The sequence below is a fragment of the Eleutherodactylus coqui genome, chromosome 5 (assembly GCF_035609145.1).
Source record: "Eleutherodactylus coqui strain aEleCoq1 chromosome 5, aEleCoq1.hap1, whole genome shotgun sequence".
Lineage (NCBI taxonomy): Eukaryota > Metazoa > Chordata > Amphibia > Anura > Eleutherodactylidae > Eleutherodactylus > Eleutherodactylus coqui.
In genome coordinates, this window is record NC_089841.1 from 127874204 (window position 1) to 127891556 (window position 17353).

The following is a 17353-nucleotide window of genomic DNA, read 5'->3' on the forward strand; positions in this document are numbered from 1 at the left end:
GCATCACCATTCCTCTGCTATGCCTCTTGAGAAGTTCCCTGCAAAGCATAAAGGCAGACGCTTTGCGCTCGGAAACAGAGGCGGGGGAAGACAGTATGTCGCTGGATAGTCAGAGCACCCTCCTGTCTATATCTCAGCGCGTTGAGGAGGAGGAGCATGAGGAGGATGAGGAGGAGGGGGAAGAGACAGCTTGGCCCACTGCTGAGGGTACCCATGCTGCTTGCCTGTCATCCTTTCAGCGTGTATGGCCTGAGGAGGAGGAGGAGGATCCTGAAAGTGATCTTCCTAGTGCGGACAGCCATGTGTTGCGTACAGGTACCCTGGCACACATGGCTGACTTCATGTTAGGATGCCTTTCTCGTGACCCTCGCGTTACACGCATTCTGGCCACTACGGATTACTGGGTGTACACACTGCTCGACCCACGGTATAAGGAGAACCTTTCCACTCTCATACCCGAAGAGGAAAGGGGTTCGAGAGTGATGCTATACCACAGGACCCTGGCGGACAAGCTGATGGTAAAATTCCCATCCGACAGCGCTAGTGGCCGAATGCGCAGTTCCGAGGGCCATGTAGCAGGGGAGGCGCAGAGATCAGGCAGCATGTACAGCACAGGAAGGGGAACACTCTAAGGCCTTTGACAGCTTTCTGGCTCCCCAGCAAGACTGTGTCACCGCTCCCCAGTCAAGGCTGAGTCGGCGGGAGCACTGTAAAAGGATGGTGAGGGAGTACGTAGCCGATCGCACAACCGTCCTCCGTGACGCCTCTGCCCCCTACAACTACTGGGTGTCGAAGCTGGACACGTGGCCTGAACTCGCGCTGTATGCCCTGGAGGTGCTTGCTTGTCCTGCGGCTAGCGTCTTGTCAGAGAGCGTGTTTAGTGCGGCTGGGGGAATCATCACGGATAAGCGTACCCGCCTGTCAACTGACAGTGCCAACAGGCTTACACTCATCAAGATGAACAAAGCCTGGATTTCCCCAGACTTCTCTTCTCCACCAGCGGACAGCAGCGATACCTAAACAATACGTAGGCTGCACCCGCGGATGGAAGCATTGTTCTCTATCACCATCAAAAACGTGGACCTTTTAGCTTCATCAATCTGTGTATAATATTCATCCTCCTACTCCTGAAACCTGACGTAATCACGCCGAACGGGCAATTTTTCTTAGGCCCACAAGGCTCAGTCATATAATTTTTGTAAACAATTTTTATACATTTCAATGCTCATTAAAGCGTTGAAACTTTCACCTGAACCAATTTTTATTTTAACTGGGCTGCCTCCAGGCCTAGTTACCAATTAAGCCACATTAACCAAAGCGATTAATGGGTTTCACCTGCCCTCTTGGTTGGGCATGGGCAATTTTTCTGACGTACATTAGTACTGTTGGTACACCAATTTTTTGGGGCCCTAGCCTACAGTGTAATCCAATTAATTTTTTGCCCACCTGCATTAAAGCTGACGTTACATCAGCTGTGCTGGGCACTGCAATGGGATATATTTATGTACCGCCGGTGGGTTCCAGGGAGCCACCCATGCTGTGGGTCCACAGAGAGTTGTAACTGCATGTGTTTACTTCTAAAGAACCCCAGTCTGACTGGGGCATGCAGTGTGGGCCGAAGCCCACCTGCATTAAACATGACATTACCTCAGCTGTGATAGGCAATGCAATGGGATATATTTATGTACCGCCGGTGGCTTCCTGGCACCCACCCATGCTGTCGGTCCACACGGAGTTGTACCTGCCTGTGTCTATGAATTAAAAACCCCGGTCAGGTTGGGGCATGCAGTGTGGGCCGAAGCCCACCTGCATTTAATCTGACGTTAGCTCTGCTGTCCAGGGCACTGCAATGGGATACATTTATGTACAGCCGGTGGGTTCCAGGGAGCCACCCATGCTGTGGGTGCACACGGAATTCCCATTTCGGAGTTGTACCTGCCTGTGACTATTTATAAAAAACCGCAGTCTGACTGGGGCATGCAGACACCTTGACAGAATGAATAGTGTGTGGCACATAGGTTCCCCATTGCTATGCCCACGTGTGCAGCTCCTGATGGCGGTGGCACAGGATTATATTTCTCATTGCTTCTGTACAGCATTGTGGGCTATTGCCCCGCCCCTTTTAAAGAGGGTCGCTGCCTAGCCATGCCAACCCTCTGCAGTGTGTGCCTGCGGTTCCTCCTCATGGCAGACGCACTTATAAATAGACATGAGGGTGGTGTGGCATGAGTGCAGCTGAAGGCTGCGCAGGGACACTTTGGTGTGCGCTGTGGACACTGCGTCGTGCGGGGGGGGGGGGGGTTGGGCAGCATGTAACCCAGGAGAAGTGGCAGCGGAGTGTCATGCAGGCAGTGATTGTGCTTTGTTGGAGGTAGTGTGGTGCTTAGCTAAGGTATGCATTGCTAATGAGGGCTTTTCAGAAGTAAAGGTGGTTGGGAGGGGGGGGCCCTCTCTTGCCGCTATTGTGGCTTAATAGTGGGATCTGGGAACTTGAGATGCAGCCCAACATGTAGCCCCTCGCCTACCCTATCCGTTGCTGTGTCGTTCCCATCACTTTCTTGAATTGCCCCGATTTTCACAAATGAAAACCTTAGCGAGCATCGGCGATATACAAAAATGCTCAGGTCGCCCATTGACTTCAATGGGGTTCGTTACTCGAAACGAACCCTCGAGCATCGCGATAATTTCGTCCCGAGTAACGAGCACCCTAGCATTTTGGTGCTCGCTCATCTCTAGTTTAGATGCATAATGGAAACAAATATCACCTTTATTAGCTTATTTTAAAGCTACCTGTGCTTATTCGATATTTACGGGGTTATCTCTAAATTGGAAGAAAAGAGAACTGGCAAGTTCAGTTACGACATTTCTAACCGATTTTAGTGGTGAGAAAAGTGACTTGCAGCTTTTTATTCAGAAATTAGAGCAAGGGAAGATAAGGAAAAATATAAGGGGATAGAAATAAAGAGGGGATGGTGGGAAGAGGGGGAAGGGGGAAGAAAAGGAAGAGTAGAATATTGTAAGTGTCAGAAAGGAAAAGGCTAAAGCTAAGTAGAATATTAATTTTTGGTTTCTGTTGGCGAAAAGCCCAATGAAGAAATTCATAACAGTGTGTCCAACTCTTATATTGCAACGGTTGAGAAAATAATTATCTTACAATGGTGAAGCTTGACTCTCCTAACAAGTATTTTAATTATTTCAGTGGATGTAATGTTCAATCTTAAATCAAATTGTTTCATTAAATTCTTCTAAAGCTGACCATGCACTAGCGATTTGGAAATAGCAGTAAAAGTTGGCTTAAACCATTTTCTACACATCATCAGCACCTTTTCATGAAATCAAAGGGCCTGGTGGATACTAACTAAAAGTAGGTATCTATAAAAAAGTCAAGTTAGACTTTTTTCAGCCACTGACCAGTATAGACATTAGCATACTTGAAAGTTTATTTATGACTAATGAAATATGTCCACAATGAAGTGTTCAAGTGGTGGTAGGAGCCTTCAGATATCTTCCAAATGTCATCAACAGATGTGCAGCCAAGGCAAAAATTTCACCAAACTCCTGAGTTTGACTTGTAGTTGATGCTGCGTGTGTGTGTTTGGGCCCTTACTTTCTCAGAGTCTCAACAATATTATTATTTCATAGTTAAATACAGCATCACAGAATTTGTTTAGGATGCAGATAAAATGTTGTTCTTTATTAAATATTATACATGGATTCCATATGTGGGGAATATGTAGCGAACTTTCATTCTGAATTGTCCTTGGTTGTGCTATTGGAATATGAGGACAGTTAGTGGAGACTCTTGTCCAGGAAGGAGATTAGTAGGGGAGATTTGAATCTCTAAAGCCCACCATGGCAGAAACCCCGAAAACACCAGGAACCCATGGGAATTTGAATTCCCCCCTAACCAATCCTCTTCCTGGTCTCCTCTAATTATCCTTACTTTCCGTTAACTCAACAAAGGACAATTCAGTTCGTAATATATTCTCCAAATATGGAATCTATGTTTAATAGGTCACAGAGCAAGGCAGAAATCAAGCTGCAAATTTAATGTTGCAACTTAAAATGTTTTCCAACATCAATCTAAAATGTATAGTGTATGGCCAGCTTAATGGAGAATCACAAAGACACATCTAGCCAACCCCATCTGCAGTCTTCCACCTCATTCTTTATGAACACTTTCCCAGAAAGCAAGTTTTAAAACATTTTAGAAATGCAAAGTAACACAACCACAATGGACAAGACCGTACAAAAACAACTTCTTTTATTCTGATTGCCAAATTATTTAAGGCAGGTATAAAAAGAAAGCATTCAATATACATTTTACATAAAATAAACTAGATTACAGCATAAAACAAGTAACCAGGCAATGGCATTATATTCTCTCTTCTAAAACTGGATAATTGTAAACATTAAAAAAGACTGCAGGACTATTCAAGTAATAGAACAATCACAGATGTCTTGTGGTATGCAGGTTTTCAGGTTATTTGTCATTCAAGATTAAAAGAGACATTGTATTATTCACAGATGGTCATTATTTACTTATTTTAATTTTTACATTATGTACAACCCTTTTATTTACTTTAACTGTGGTACTGGCAACCCCATGCCTTCCATATGTATATTTTCACAATACACAATTACAATAAAACAATTATTACAGTAACATTTTACAAGGATGCATATTAAAGGGAGCCACCAAATAGACATCTACATTGTACCAAAGTATCGTCATTACAGCCTGCTTCTTACAGCCTACGGCCAATATGATTAGTTTCTGCAAATTTCAGGCACATGGATACATAACATTATTTACAATTTAGGGAAAAATAATCAACAGCCATTTGTAGTAAACACTATTCAACATGACAAATACAATTTACTGGTTGGTGTGCAGTTTAGCAGCAGACCCTACACATGTGCGAGCCTGGTTACCGATACAAAAAAAGTAAAGAATATATATTTATATTTATATATATATATATATATTTGTGTGCATGTTAATATACAAAACAAGGTTGCGAGCAGGGTATATGTATATATACATATATATATTTATATATATATATATACCCGCCAACAAACATCTACTTACAGGAACATGTTACACGGTTATAAAAAAAATCTGAAATTTACAAAGAAGAAATTAACAAAAAATGAAATGATTTTTTTTTTTTTGCCTGCCACTTAGGCATTCTTATATAAACACCATGGAACTGATGTCTGTAATAAATTGCTTTTCCATGTGATCCAGTCACATGATTTAATGTACATTTTCAATGTATTCATTCCCTGAAAGAAAAAGAGAAAGAAAAGATACATTTAATATACTTGTCTAGTACAGAATAATTTTAATAATTCAAGGAGATCTTAATATTCACATTGATGGCACTTTATTTTTCCTTAGATCTAATTAAACGTAAGGTTTGAAAAGACAGTTTCTGATGTCTCTTGGGTGCCTGTTACTCAGCGATAACTTCAGACATATAAAGTTTCACTGTTGACATAGTTCCCATCTTGGATTCAAATCTGTGTAATGTAACCTACCGGCCATTGTAAATCCTTGTGACAAAAATCTAAGACTGTACAAGATCAAACAGCAGAGAAGAGTTTCAGCTTGACATTTAACTAAAATGGTATTAAGTGGAAACCTTCTTTAGTTAAAAAAGGCAAAATAGTGGGACTGCTGACTTTAAGACTTCAACAATATCCCTTTTCTGTACTCTGTGTTACTATCTGTAACACATTTAGAATATATTACTATGTATTTGTTACTAATCTTTCCTTATAGTTGGTAAAATGACCATGAATACAATGATATGCAAATTGCATGATCATCATGGGTTGTATTCTTAAATTGGGTTTTCCAGGCTGTTTTTATTGATGACCTATCCTCAAGATAAGTTATCATCAATAGTTGATCAACTGGGGTCCACCACTCGGACCCCTAGCTGATCGGCTGTTCGGGCAGCCACTGTCACCAGCAAAACACAGTGCATGGAGCAGGAGCAGATAACTCAGATTTGATGCTAGTAATTGCAGGCACATCTCTCATTGATTTTAATAGAAGCTGTGCCTGCAATTACCAGTAGTTAGGCAAGTCAACTTGAATAGAACCTGTCAATAGGTTCATGTTGCCCTCTCTGAGAGTATGAAGCTTTATTGGCCTAAGATCAATAGCTCTTTGTCTAAATATTTTTACAAAGCATAGTGTAATTCCACATTAATAATAATTAAACCTTCTATGAAAGCCTAGCATAAAATGCTGAACTTGAGAGACGTTTTTAATGGGTATCTCCTCTTTGTTTACGCTTTCGCTCTCCCCGGTGATTAGCAGATCTTTTCTTTCTTTCCATTCCCCCCGAAATGTGGTATCTAACACTTGACATAATTGGGTTTAAGTTATGATATAACTGTGGTATCACAAAGTACTTTGTAAAAATGTTTAGTACTTTGTAAAAAAAATCAATGATTCTGCCACTAACTCATATTACACTTTCAATGGGGCAGCAGAAACGTATTGACAGGTTCCCTTTAAGTTAACCTCTTCTATCTAATGAGGTGTGTTGATACTAATTATATTTTTCCTATTCTAAATGTTAAAGGTCCTTTTACACAGGAAGATTTTTAGTTTCTTAAATGCCCAACATTTATTCCAATGACTATCACTTCTGTGCGTTCACACCGGAGTGGTGAATGGAGGTGGAGGAAGCCGGAGATCACGCCTCCTAGCTCTTCTCCATTCACAGTAAGCAGGTAGTCGTTCATAGATAAACAAAGGCCAAACGTTGTTTGATTTTTATGCCTGCACAAACTGAGCAATGAATGATTGATAAGCAAACAAACTATCGTTAATCATTCAGTCGCTGGTAACATTTACACTGAACATTTAGCATTCTATGTAAGGGGCCCTGACTGCACTTTATCGCACAAATGATATGCAATTCTTTTTGGCTCCTTTAGAAAAAAATTCATGCCAATCACATTTATGACTAGACAATCATCATATATTACAATTACAGGCAATCAGATTTACACTGTAATGAACAAATCAACAACATCATGTACATATGCGTTACATAAAATGAGTACAAACTACATTTAGGGAACTTTTAAGCATTTCTTTTAACAGTGGCTCAAATTACAGCTGTAGAAATTATTTCAGTTTCCAAGGAAACTCAAATTATGTAAGGTTGTGCTTTAAAAAGGCCTTAATTTATTATAAGGCGAGCTGTGAACTACGATAAAAAGATGTCCTTGACAGGGATCACTGGCTATATTTTAATTCACAAAGCTCACTGCTACTAAATAAAGCTTATATTGGCATTCCTAAAAAGGAAAAAAAAATATCTTTCATAAAAAAGAAATCAAATCAAAATGTGCTCATTAGCATTTGCTCAGTGTCTGAATGCCTAGAATTGGCATTTGAAAAGATATAGTGGATAAGCAGACACAGTGAGATTGGATTTTATTAATTTAACAGCCAAATTCCCAATACTGAAAAGTTCCACCACTCATAAGTCTGTAAGTGCATAAGTATGAATAAGCGAGTGTGTACATGTGTTATATATAAGTTAGATATATATTATATACACACAATGTTGTTTACTAGGATACACTCTATTTACCTTCTTTGTGTAGGAAACATACCGGATGCAGATGCCTGAGCAGCCACCTGCTGAGTGGCAACAAGGGTAGCAGAGGTCAACCCTAAAGGAAAAGCCCCATGTGAGAACATTCACTTGAATGCAGTGCACATGCATCACAAACTCTGTCCCCTTTTTACATATAGAATAGTAACACCATTAACAGGAAGGAAATAAAATATTACGTTTACTGGGGCTGGTGAGCTGTGGAAAAAAAAAATCACACAACTACCGCTTTATTAGGTTTTGAGTTGTGATAACCAAATAAGAAAAATGTGGATATATACTTTTTGATATCATAGGTGTAAAATAACATTTAATTAAAAAAATAAGTTTTATATTGCTACCGGTTTTAGAAAGCTACTAGAGGAATCTCCCTTGAAGGCGACATAAAGAACTTTTTGAAATGTCCATGTATCTGGTGGATATTTTCTCACTATTTGATTTACTTTAATGTTTGCAGAGTATTTATAGTATTTTGTAACATTGACCTTTAGTCTTTTGAGTAGCCATCATTAATAGTATCCTTTTTGAAGACCAGAAAAATAACTATATCTAAAAACAATCCAAAACATCCTTGGGCAATTTAATACAGATGCCTTTTCGAGGTCAAAGGCAATTCACTCTGCATTGTGCACTATATGTGACATTCACTCAAGTTAGACTTGATATACAATTACTTTCTTGATTTAATGATTAAGAAAGCAAGAATATGAATTTGTTCTAATAGGGCGTATTTGGATACTAGTTATACATAATCGGAAATAACTGGAAACTAAAACCATAATCAAAATAAGTTAACCATTAACTAGGTGAACTGGTCAGTAAAGGAACACAAATTTAGAAATTGAACAAACACTAACCTTGAAATGGGTCATACTGCCCAGGTATCAAGGGGTATCCCATGCCAACATGTGTGTGATGATGTGTATGGAGATGCCGTTGGCTAAAAGGAGAGTGTCGGTCCCTTTCTCTCTCACTCTCTCTCTCCCGTTCAGCTGAAGCTTTTTCTGCTAGCTGTAGAACCAAAAGATCAAACACTTTAGTATACTATTATTAGGACAGGTCGATCCTATAAAAATAGGAATTAGAAAATTAGAAAGGCATTTTTGTTATTAGTAAAAAGATGCACATGTACATCAATATCAACCCAGGTACGATTTTTTAAAATCTAATAGATGCTCAGTCTACTACAGACTTGGCCATCAAAGCAGATAACAGATATAGTATTTTTTCCTAGCGCAATATTAATTGGTAGAATCTGCCCAGACTACTGTACAGGGAAGATAGTCCTTAATCATTAGTATGGCCTTTCAAAAGGTTTTATCCTCTCTAAACAATATCTGAAAAGAAAAACTCAGGTGGCAATGTCAAATACTGTTCTTCCATAATAAAATACTACATAGATGTCTAATACACTAAACTACAATATACAATGTTAAAGAGTTTTTCAGGAAATACTATTGATGACCTATCCTCAGGATTGACTAGAGTTCCCCGCGTGGGATCCTGGATGATCAGCTGATTGGGCACCTGCTACCAGCCCTGCTAAACACCGGGGTATGGCATGAAGGCTGCTGCTCTGACCCCTGTGTAGTAGCCAGTGCTTGTAATTGCAAGTATAGCTCTCACTAATTTTAACGTCTGCAGTTATAAGTGCCTGCCACTACACAGGGGTCAGAGTAGCAATTTCCGCTATGTAGCCCTTTACTTAGCAGTGCTGACAGCAGGCACTCAATCAGCTGATCGGCATGGGTCCCAAGACAGGGACCCCAGCTGATCAACTATTGATGACCTATCCTGAGGATATACTATCAAAAGTATTTCCCTGGAAACCCCATTAAAAAAATACATTCTTCTAATTAAAAGCACACTGTGTAGAGACAAGTTTCCATAGCATTGCAATTTAAGATATAAATTACATGTTGCGGTGACGACTTAAAGTCTGAATGAGAGACTTTTGAAGCTTTGAAATCTTGCATAAAACTAACTAAAAATCAAATGAAATTGCTGACTAAAAACTTTTAAACAATGTTAATAAATGAAATTCCAACAATTTCATAAATCCAGCACATATTTTGTTTTTGTTGCCCAAATACACATTCATTTAACATTCTATAGAGAAATCCGTTGAAAACAAAGATTTAGATTTATGTCTATAGATTATGTCAATACAAAAATATGTGTAAATTCTGTGAAGACCGCATAAACATTATCAACAACAGAATATGACAGAATAGGAGAAACTTACAGCAGGGGACTTGGTGCGATACTGATTTGCGTGCTGCTGCAGTAAATCTAGTGCTTTAGATTCAGAAGATGACTTGGAGTTAATGCTGGGGCTGGTGCTTGCTTTCTCGGATTCTTCTCTTCCTGATACCTTCCCATAAACATTGTAATGAGGAAAGCCTGGTGAAAGGTAAGCACCTGTGCACCAAAATGTTAAAAAATATTAATTGAAGTTACAATATTTGATATAATGTCAATTGTTTTACAGTATTTGGTAACTTTTAAAAATGTATATTAATATATTTGAGGCTCCACTTAACTCCTCAGTAAGCAAAATACAAATATCCAATGAAATAATATTATTCATATTCTGAATTTCTAACTATTTTGGGCCATTGTCTCCAGAATAAAAATAGGCCCAAATATCTGGGTGACCTAAAGTAGTAGGCCCTCTTCACATGTGTATTTGTGGAATGAACTATGCATTTTTGCGTGCACATCAGTGTATTTTACTGTACTTTTTGTGCCCGCAAGGCATATTCATTTGCGTTTAGTAAACAGACACACCAATTTAAATGGATAACTTGTCTAATGTGTACCAGATGGGTTTGTTTTCCTGCACAATTATGCAGTGCTTCATGCATCTGCCAGTGCATTGCATGTGCATTTGTACATCTCTATTGATTTCTATGGGGAGTCTTGGTGTGCAAATGCTCCAAGTTTTTTGGCGCAACTAAAATGTGCAGGAAAAATACGTGCATGTGAATGTACCATAGAAATCAATGGTTCTATTCTTTGCGCATTGTGTGCACTAACACGTCCATGTGAATCTGGCCTAACACATGATTTTTTTCCCCCCCCAGTGGAATTAGTGTCTCTTTTTAAGTTACTGAATTAAAAAAAATGTTTTATATTCAGTCATCTGCAAGGAAGTTTCAAATAAAGGCCTGGACCTGCTGGGCTAGATCATTAGATGTCGGATGACTGGAATACTACTATTCCTTAAGGCTGGGTACCAAAGTATGACAATATCATCATGTTTATAGGAACATGTAAGAATTTTATTCTTCGAGGTCATACTTACATGTGATGAAAAGTGTTTAAAAAAAGCAAATAACAAAAAATGATTTTTGCTAAACATATAAAAAAGACTCACCTGGATAACTATGCATTAAAACTGGAGACACTGCACGATATGCTGGATGATTTGGATCATACATCTGTGTATATGGGTAGGCATGCAAATACTGAATATACGACTGATGCTGCTGACTCATAGGCGATGAAACAGCAACTCTGGCATTTCTTGAATCCTTCCAGTTTACAGGAGTTTTCCGATCATCATTTTTATTCTTGTTGTCTTCAACTAACTGAGCTTCTTGGCGCTTGACCTCTTTGACCTCTTCTTTAGTAACTTGTAATGGAAGTGGTAATACAGTTTCTTTATTAGTTTTTGAGTTTTCCTCTTTTATTTTCTTCTCTCGATCTGTTTCCTCAGCTTTTTGCTGCTCAAGGTACTTTGACTGGTAAATGTAATGATGCCATGATCGGGAATCAGTCTCCTTGAAAAACAGAAGATATGTTTAAATTAAGTTGAAACAGAAATGTTGTATAGATGTTAGCAAACAATCTATCATTACCCATATCATAGAAAGAATATGTGACACTTACGGCCAAATTGTTTTTGATTGTCTTGCCTTTACAAGTTAGAAATAAGTAGATACATAAGGATACGTATACTAAATTATAAATATTAGGGCTTTAGGTCACTTTTTTCCTATAATGTGTAGAAGTCCACATTATATTAACATTTAAATTTTTATTCAAACTTTATATCACTACAGCTACAATATATAATTATACTAATAAAGACAATAAATAGTATAATTAAACATGGAATAAAAGATTTGCATCAGTGCTAATAAGAAGCCAGATGGGGTAAGGTTTCTCCCTAAGGAGAGCAACTAGAAGGTGTGAGGAGACTTCTAAGGGTATGCATGCTCCTCTGGGAAGTGTATGCAAATGGTAAGATAATACCATCTAATAGGTGGCACTATAACAGCATTGTCCCATCTTCCCATTAACAAGTAGCCAGTGATTTTACTTTGATCTCTTACCTGTTTAAATCTTACAGTTGGATCCACTCCAGTTTGTTTCATAGAGTCCATAACTGATTTCATTTCCACTGCTTCTTTTATAAGTTGGTGGTTCTCCATTTGTTTGGCCTTGAAGCTATCACATTGAACTTGTTGATGATTTGGAAGGATCTGGGTTTTCACTGGCTCTTCCATTTTATTGGGAACACTCATTTTTGTATTAATCTTAACTTGTTCTGGAGTAGAAGGTGCTTTTGAAATTGTAGCTGATGGTATATTCTTTAGCTTTACATCCTCTTTAACTAGCTCTTTAGGAGAATTCTCAGGTTTCCTTTCACATTCCCTTCCTGTTTGTGTCATTTTTTGCTCAGCCATTCTCTGGTCTTCATAGTATTTCTCATACTGTTGTCTATAGGCTGGATTTGATGCAATTAAAGACTTTTGGTCCATGTAGAGACCATATGCATACTGTCCATAATAAAGTGACTGGGCTAGTGCAGGATGTCGTTGTGTAATAACAGATTGATGCTGAGGTGGCACGTTATTGGAGTTAGCTTCAGCCTTTTTAACATCTAAAATTTCAGTTTTTTCTTTCTTCTCTACTTCTTCCTCTGCCTCTTTTTTACTTTTTCCTCCCTGTATAGTGTTTCCATTTCCATTTCCATTTACTGGAGTGTTAACCTGTGCTGAGTGAATATATGATGGTGAGTAGTAAGGATCATAACCATGGTAGTATGGAGAGTGAGATTCTTTTACTTGAGATGACTGTGAAATGGGTGTAGAGTGACCCTTAACAACAGTGTCTTTATTACATAAAATATCTGCAGGAGAACTAGTCTTTGACCTCATGCCCTCTGACCTACTGTCTGAGCCTCCATCATCAGCAGCATCTGAAATATCAGAGTATGCAGGACTGTTTGTCTTTGTAGTAGAACTATCTCCACCATTTTGTGTCAAGACGTGCAATGGTGCAATAGTAGATTGTCCATTAATCACAGTGCTACACTCAACCCTAGAGGCACTTCCTATAGATGGGCTTGGTGCATTGTCTGTAAATGTATATACCTTATCTGCTTCAGCTTTAATACTAGCCATTCGGCTTTCTGTAGTTTCTGACAGTCCATTAGTAAGAGGATCACTCTTATTAATATGCTCTTTTGAAAAATGTCCAGATATATCCTTGGCAGGTCCTTTTAAATCCTCTACTTTGCAAACTTTAGATTCTTCTTGAGGACTTAGTGCATCTTTGCTTTCCTTCTCCTTTAATTTTCTTTTCTCCTTTTTCTTTTTGTCCTTGAGTGATGTAAGAGAAGGATTTACACTGCTTGGCTCTCCCATAATTGTCGGCTTTGGTTGAATAGGTTTTAATGGGGGGCTCTTTGGTGTTGCCTGGCCAACAGCAGTAGTTAAAGAGGGTAATCCTGGTATTGTGCCTGTTGTAGTGTTTGTAAATGCTGCACTAGGAATTGCTATTAATTGAGGAGGTGTGGGAGCTGGCGCTGGAGCAATTGGCCGAGTGGTTTTCAGCTTTGAAAGGTTTTTATCAACTTTGCAGTTGTTTGATTTTTTACTCTTTTCACTTTTCTTATCAATCATTCCTTCTGCTTCTAGTTTTGGCATTTCTACAGTAAGACTGCCATCTAATGCACAATTATCCAGTGTAACTGACATGTTAGATATGATAGGAAGGCTATTAAGTTCCACACTTAACCCTTTCTTTTTTCCAGAATTTTTGACAGTTTTTGAATTGCTAATTTGATTGGTGCAATTGTTTGTCAATTCTCTTTTGCCCTTTGGTGTACCAGGAGCACTTTGTAAACCAGGCGACATGGGCGCTTTTAATTGATCCAAACTTGTGCTTGATTCATTGCTTTCAAGTGCCACATTGCTTAGTGCTTCCTCACAGTCTGAAACTTTATCCTCACTGTCTTGCTCAAAGTCCAGTTTGCTGTCTGAATCCAAGTGTGCGTGTGCCTGGTGATACCGAAGTCCGTTTATGTGCTTGTACTTTTTGTTGCAGTTTGGATGTGGACAATCTATTAAAACTGGAGAGGAACAGCCTTGGTCCAAAAAAGCATCATTTTTTCCCTGTGGGGTAGTTGGCATGCTACGAGAGTTAGTTCGAACCCTCTTCCCTGATTTATTGTCCTCTGAACTAGAATTCAGGTCAAGCTCCATTGCAGGCCTATTTTTTCTTTTACCAGCAGGTGAGGGACTTGTTTTAATATCCTCAATGGCACAATTTGGAGGTGTCCGACGTCCACTGGTATTAATACTTCCACGCCTTCCTTTTCCATTTGCCCCACCTCTGTTTTTATTTTGAAGTCCTCTTATTTCTGTAAAATGTACATCATTTCCTGGCACGGAGGTTGTTACTGTTGCTGCAGACCTTGCCCTTTTCCCTCTGCCTCGTCCTCCACGCATTTCAAGGTCACTTGTTGGTGAATCACAAAACCTATAAGTACAAATCCACTTTATATACATTTCCGAATATTTGATATAAGACTTTATACAGCATAAAATATGTACAGCCAAAGAAAACAAAATGCAGGGTGTCCCAAAAATGTATACACACTTCAATAGTGGTTATCTATGCCCTTTTTTAAAATCCAGATTGAATTATGGCAGCTTAATGTAGTATTATCTTGTCTCTAAAGATGTCAATTAGATGCACAATTGCTAAAGCCACCATGTGACCATGAGAAGGGTTAAATAAAATGACAGAGGCAAGATTGACAATCCCTGTGGACACTGTAATCAATGTAGTTTGCAGTAGTTTGCCAAAATCAGAAGTGTCTGGATGGTAATGGTCAACTAATATGATGGCTTAAAGTGGTTGTCTCACGCCTAAACTGGTTTTTTTTTAATTCAATAGGCGCGAGACAAACCCGATGCATGTGTTAAAAAAAAAAAACGGGTAGTACTTACCCGAATCCCCGCGCTGCGGCGACTTCTTCCTTCTTCTTACTTACCTTAGTAAGATGGCCGCCGGGATCTTCACTGTGAGGTCCATTGCCGATTCCAGCCTCCTGATTGGCTGGAATCGGCACACGTGACGGGGCGGAGCTACAAGGAGCAGCTCTCCGGCACGAGCGGCCCCATTCAGAAGGCAGAAGACCGCACAGCGCAAGTGCGTCTAAAATCGCCAGAAGAGGCGATTTTAGACGGATCCATGGAGACGGGGACGCCAGCAACGGAACAGGTAAGTGAATAACTTCTGTATGGCTCATAATTAATGCACGATGTATATTACAAAGTGCATTAATATGGCCATACAGAAGTGCATAACCCCACATGCTTTCATGAGACAACCCCTTTAAGTAAAACATGACTTACACCTATTCTTTGATGTCTATGTATATCTAGTAATAAAGTTTTTATGCAAATATTTTTTATGTTGAAGTGTGTATACATTTTAGGTGACACTCTCTATATATAAAAAATATATACAGGAAATAGTAGTCTTTATTCATAGGCAGTAACTTACCTTGGAGGAGCCCAGTCATGCTTTGTGCAGTCCAGTAAAGTACCAACGTATGTCTTATTCCGCCATGTGACATTCACAACCAATACACCTGCACATGGAAAGAAAATCCTATTAAGTTTGTGTATTTTGTCAGTTTAGAAGCACATTTAGAGATTCAGTTGAATATGTTTTTAAGAGTTGTGGTTACTTGCTTCCTTTTTTTGGTTTTAGCAACCTCAGTTAAAACCCACAGGAAACTGTACATATGTGTGCACAATCAAGATAGACTTGACAGCAGGAAATATTTTTTGCCATGTCCTGCTGTAAAACACTACCTTTTAGTGTTACTATTATTACATATAATTGCTTTCACTTAAGAGTCAAATAGCAATCTAAGTACTGGATTAGAAAGAAGAAAACACATAATCTCCTGCTTTTAGCACATACAAAGAAAAAAACATTTATTTTTTTTTTGTCTGGAGGGATTTTAGCTTCCACAAAAAAAAAGAACTGATCTCTTGATTCCTTCTAGACAGAAAGATTGATTGTATTATAGGTTCAATAATAACTAACAATATAACAATAATATAAAAAAAAGTTGTGGAAAATATTCTATGGTATTAATATAGTGTAAAATGCTCAATAAAAAGAAAAAGTTTTCTTGTGGGCAAAACCCATTAGGCCTCATTGATATCTTGCAACTAATAGGATTTAAGCCTTTAAAGGTAACAACTTTAATTCTTGTTCGAACTAATTTTCTTACTTGTGGCCCATACCCTTTTAAACAATATTGTCTTTTATTTATAGTTTATATTGATAATAATGGCCATTTTACACAGAATGATTCTCATTTGCCCAAGCGAACTAGCTGTTGACGTTAGCAAGTCTCACTCTGCGCCCCATAATTGCTTGCATACATTAGAAATAATAAATAGTATCTGGAATTACTGTCCCATCTGGGTTTATTTTATTTCAGCTGTCAATATACAATGCTAAATTCCCTAAACAAGCAAATTGCATAGTTAAACAGTGAAATACATATATTTGCTAAGTAGCAAAAGCAACAGAACATATATGGAACCACAGTCAACTATTGAACGGACATGAGTGCAAGGAGACCAAATAAATGCAAGAGGTATAGCCAGATGTACAATGCAATTGACAATATTGTTATTTCCAAATCCAATGAACACTAATATGTCCCATACAATACTTGGAAACTGATGATAAATTATGCTGACCTGTATCACCACAAATAGACTGCAGGGAACAATAAATGGAAAAGTTCCACTATACCTCTTGTAACACATAAACAGTTTTGTGATATAATACCTAAGACTTACGGATCACCAATAAACCAAGCAGATATTGAAAAATAACTATAGCTGGCAAATAGCTAAGTGTAAACCGCGCAGACCTTGCTTATTGCACGATCACAATAAATTTCTTGACGGGTATATAGAGAGGAATCACATCTGTTATGAGCCCAAATGCTATAAAACTAAGTTTGTGTAGCTAGAAGTGCCTACTTCAAGTATCCCTCCATTGATCCATTGGCAGAATGATCCATTTGCAGATTCACGTTTTTCCCGATGTATAAATCTAATAATATGCTCCAGCATAGTGCAAAAACATGAATTAAAGATGACCAGCACACCACTCAGTGGGTACTCCCTTGTGAAGGCATTCCACGTGTAATAATTTATACAGCAAGAGTGGCTCTGCTGGATGACATCACTAGTACAGAATAGTTTTCACCCTTAGACAATCAAATCCAACACATTTAGAAAAGGCACACAGCTTCCTTCCTCAGGAAAAACCCTATTAGTGACTTCATCTGTCAGAGTCACTGTTGCCATTTATACCAGCATATGTGGAATACCACCTAATGGGGCACATCCACTAGAAGGTGTGCT

At 38.7% G+C, this 17353-nt stretch overlaps 1 protein-coding gene across 5 annotated transcripts in view; it reads right to left on the reverse strand.

The window, feature by feature from the left end:
- Nucleotides 1-4267: 4267 nt before the first annotated feature.
- Nucleotides 4268-17353, reverse strand: part of ZNF608 (zinc finger protein 608) — an 83887-nt gene continuing 70801 nt past the window's right edge. For 4 of the 5 annotated variants that reach the window (XM_066603124.1, XM_066603126.1, XM_066603123.1 and 1 more), the window contains 7 exons: nt 15459-15546; nt 11993-14426; nt 11032-11437; nt 9898-10073; nt 8510-8663; nt 7629-7710; nt 4268-5292 (listed from right to left, as the gene is read on the reverse strand). In XM_066603124.1, the coding sequence (XP_066459221.1) occupies nt 5286-5292; nt 7629-7710; nt 8510-8663; nt 9898-10073; nt 11032-11437; nt 11993-14426; nt 15459-15546 (3347 nt within the window). In that variant the 3' untranslated portion in view covers nt 4268-5285. The remainder of the gene's footprint in view (nt 5293-7628; nt 7711-8509; nt 8664-9897; nt 10074-11031; nt 11438-11992; nt 14427-15458; nt 15547-17353) is intronic. The other variant, XM_066603127.1, reaches the window with a different exon arrangement.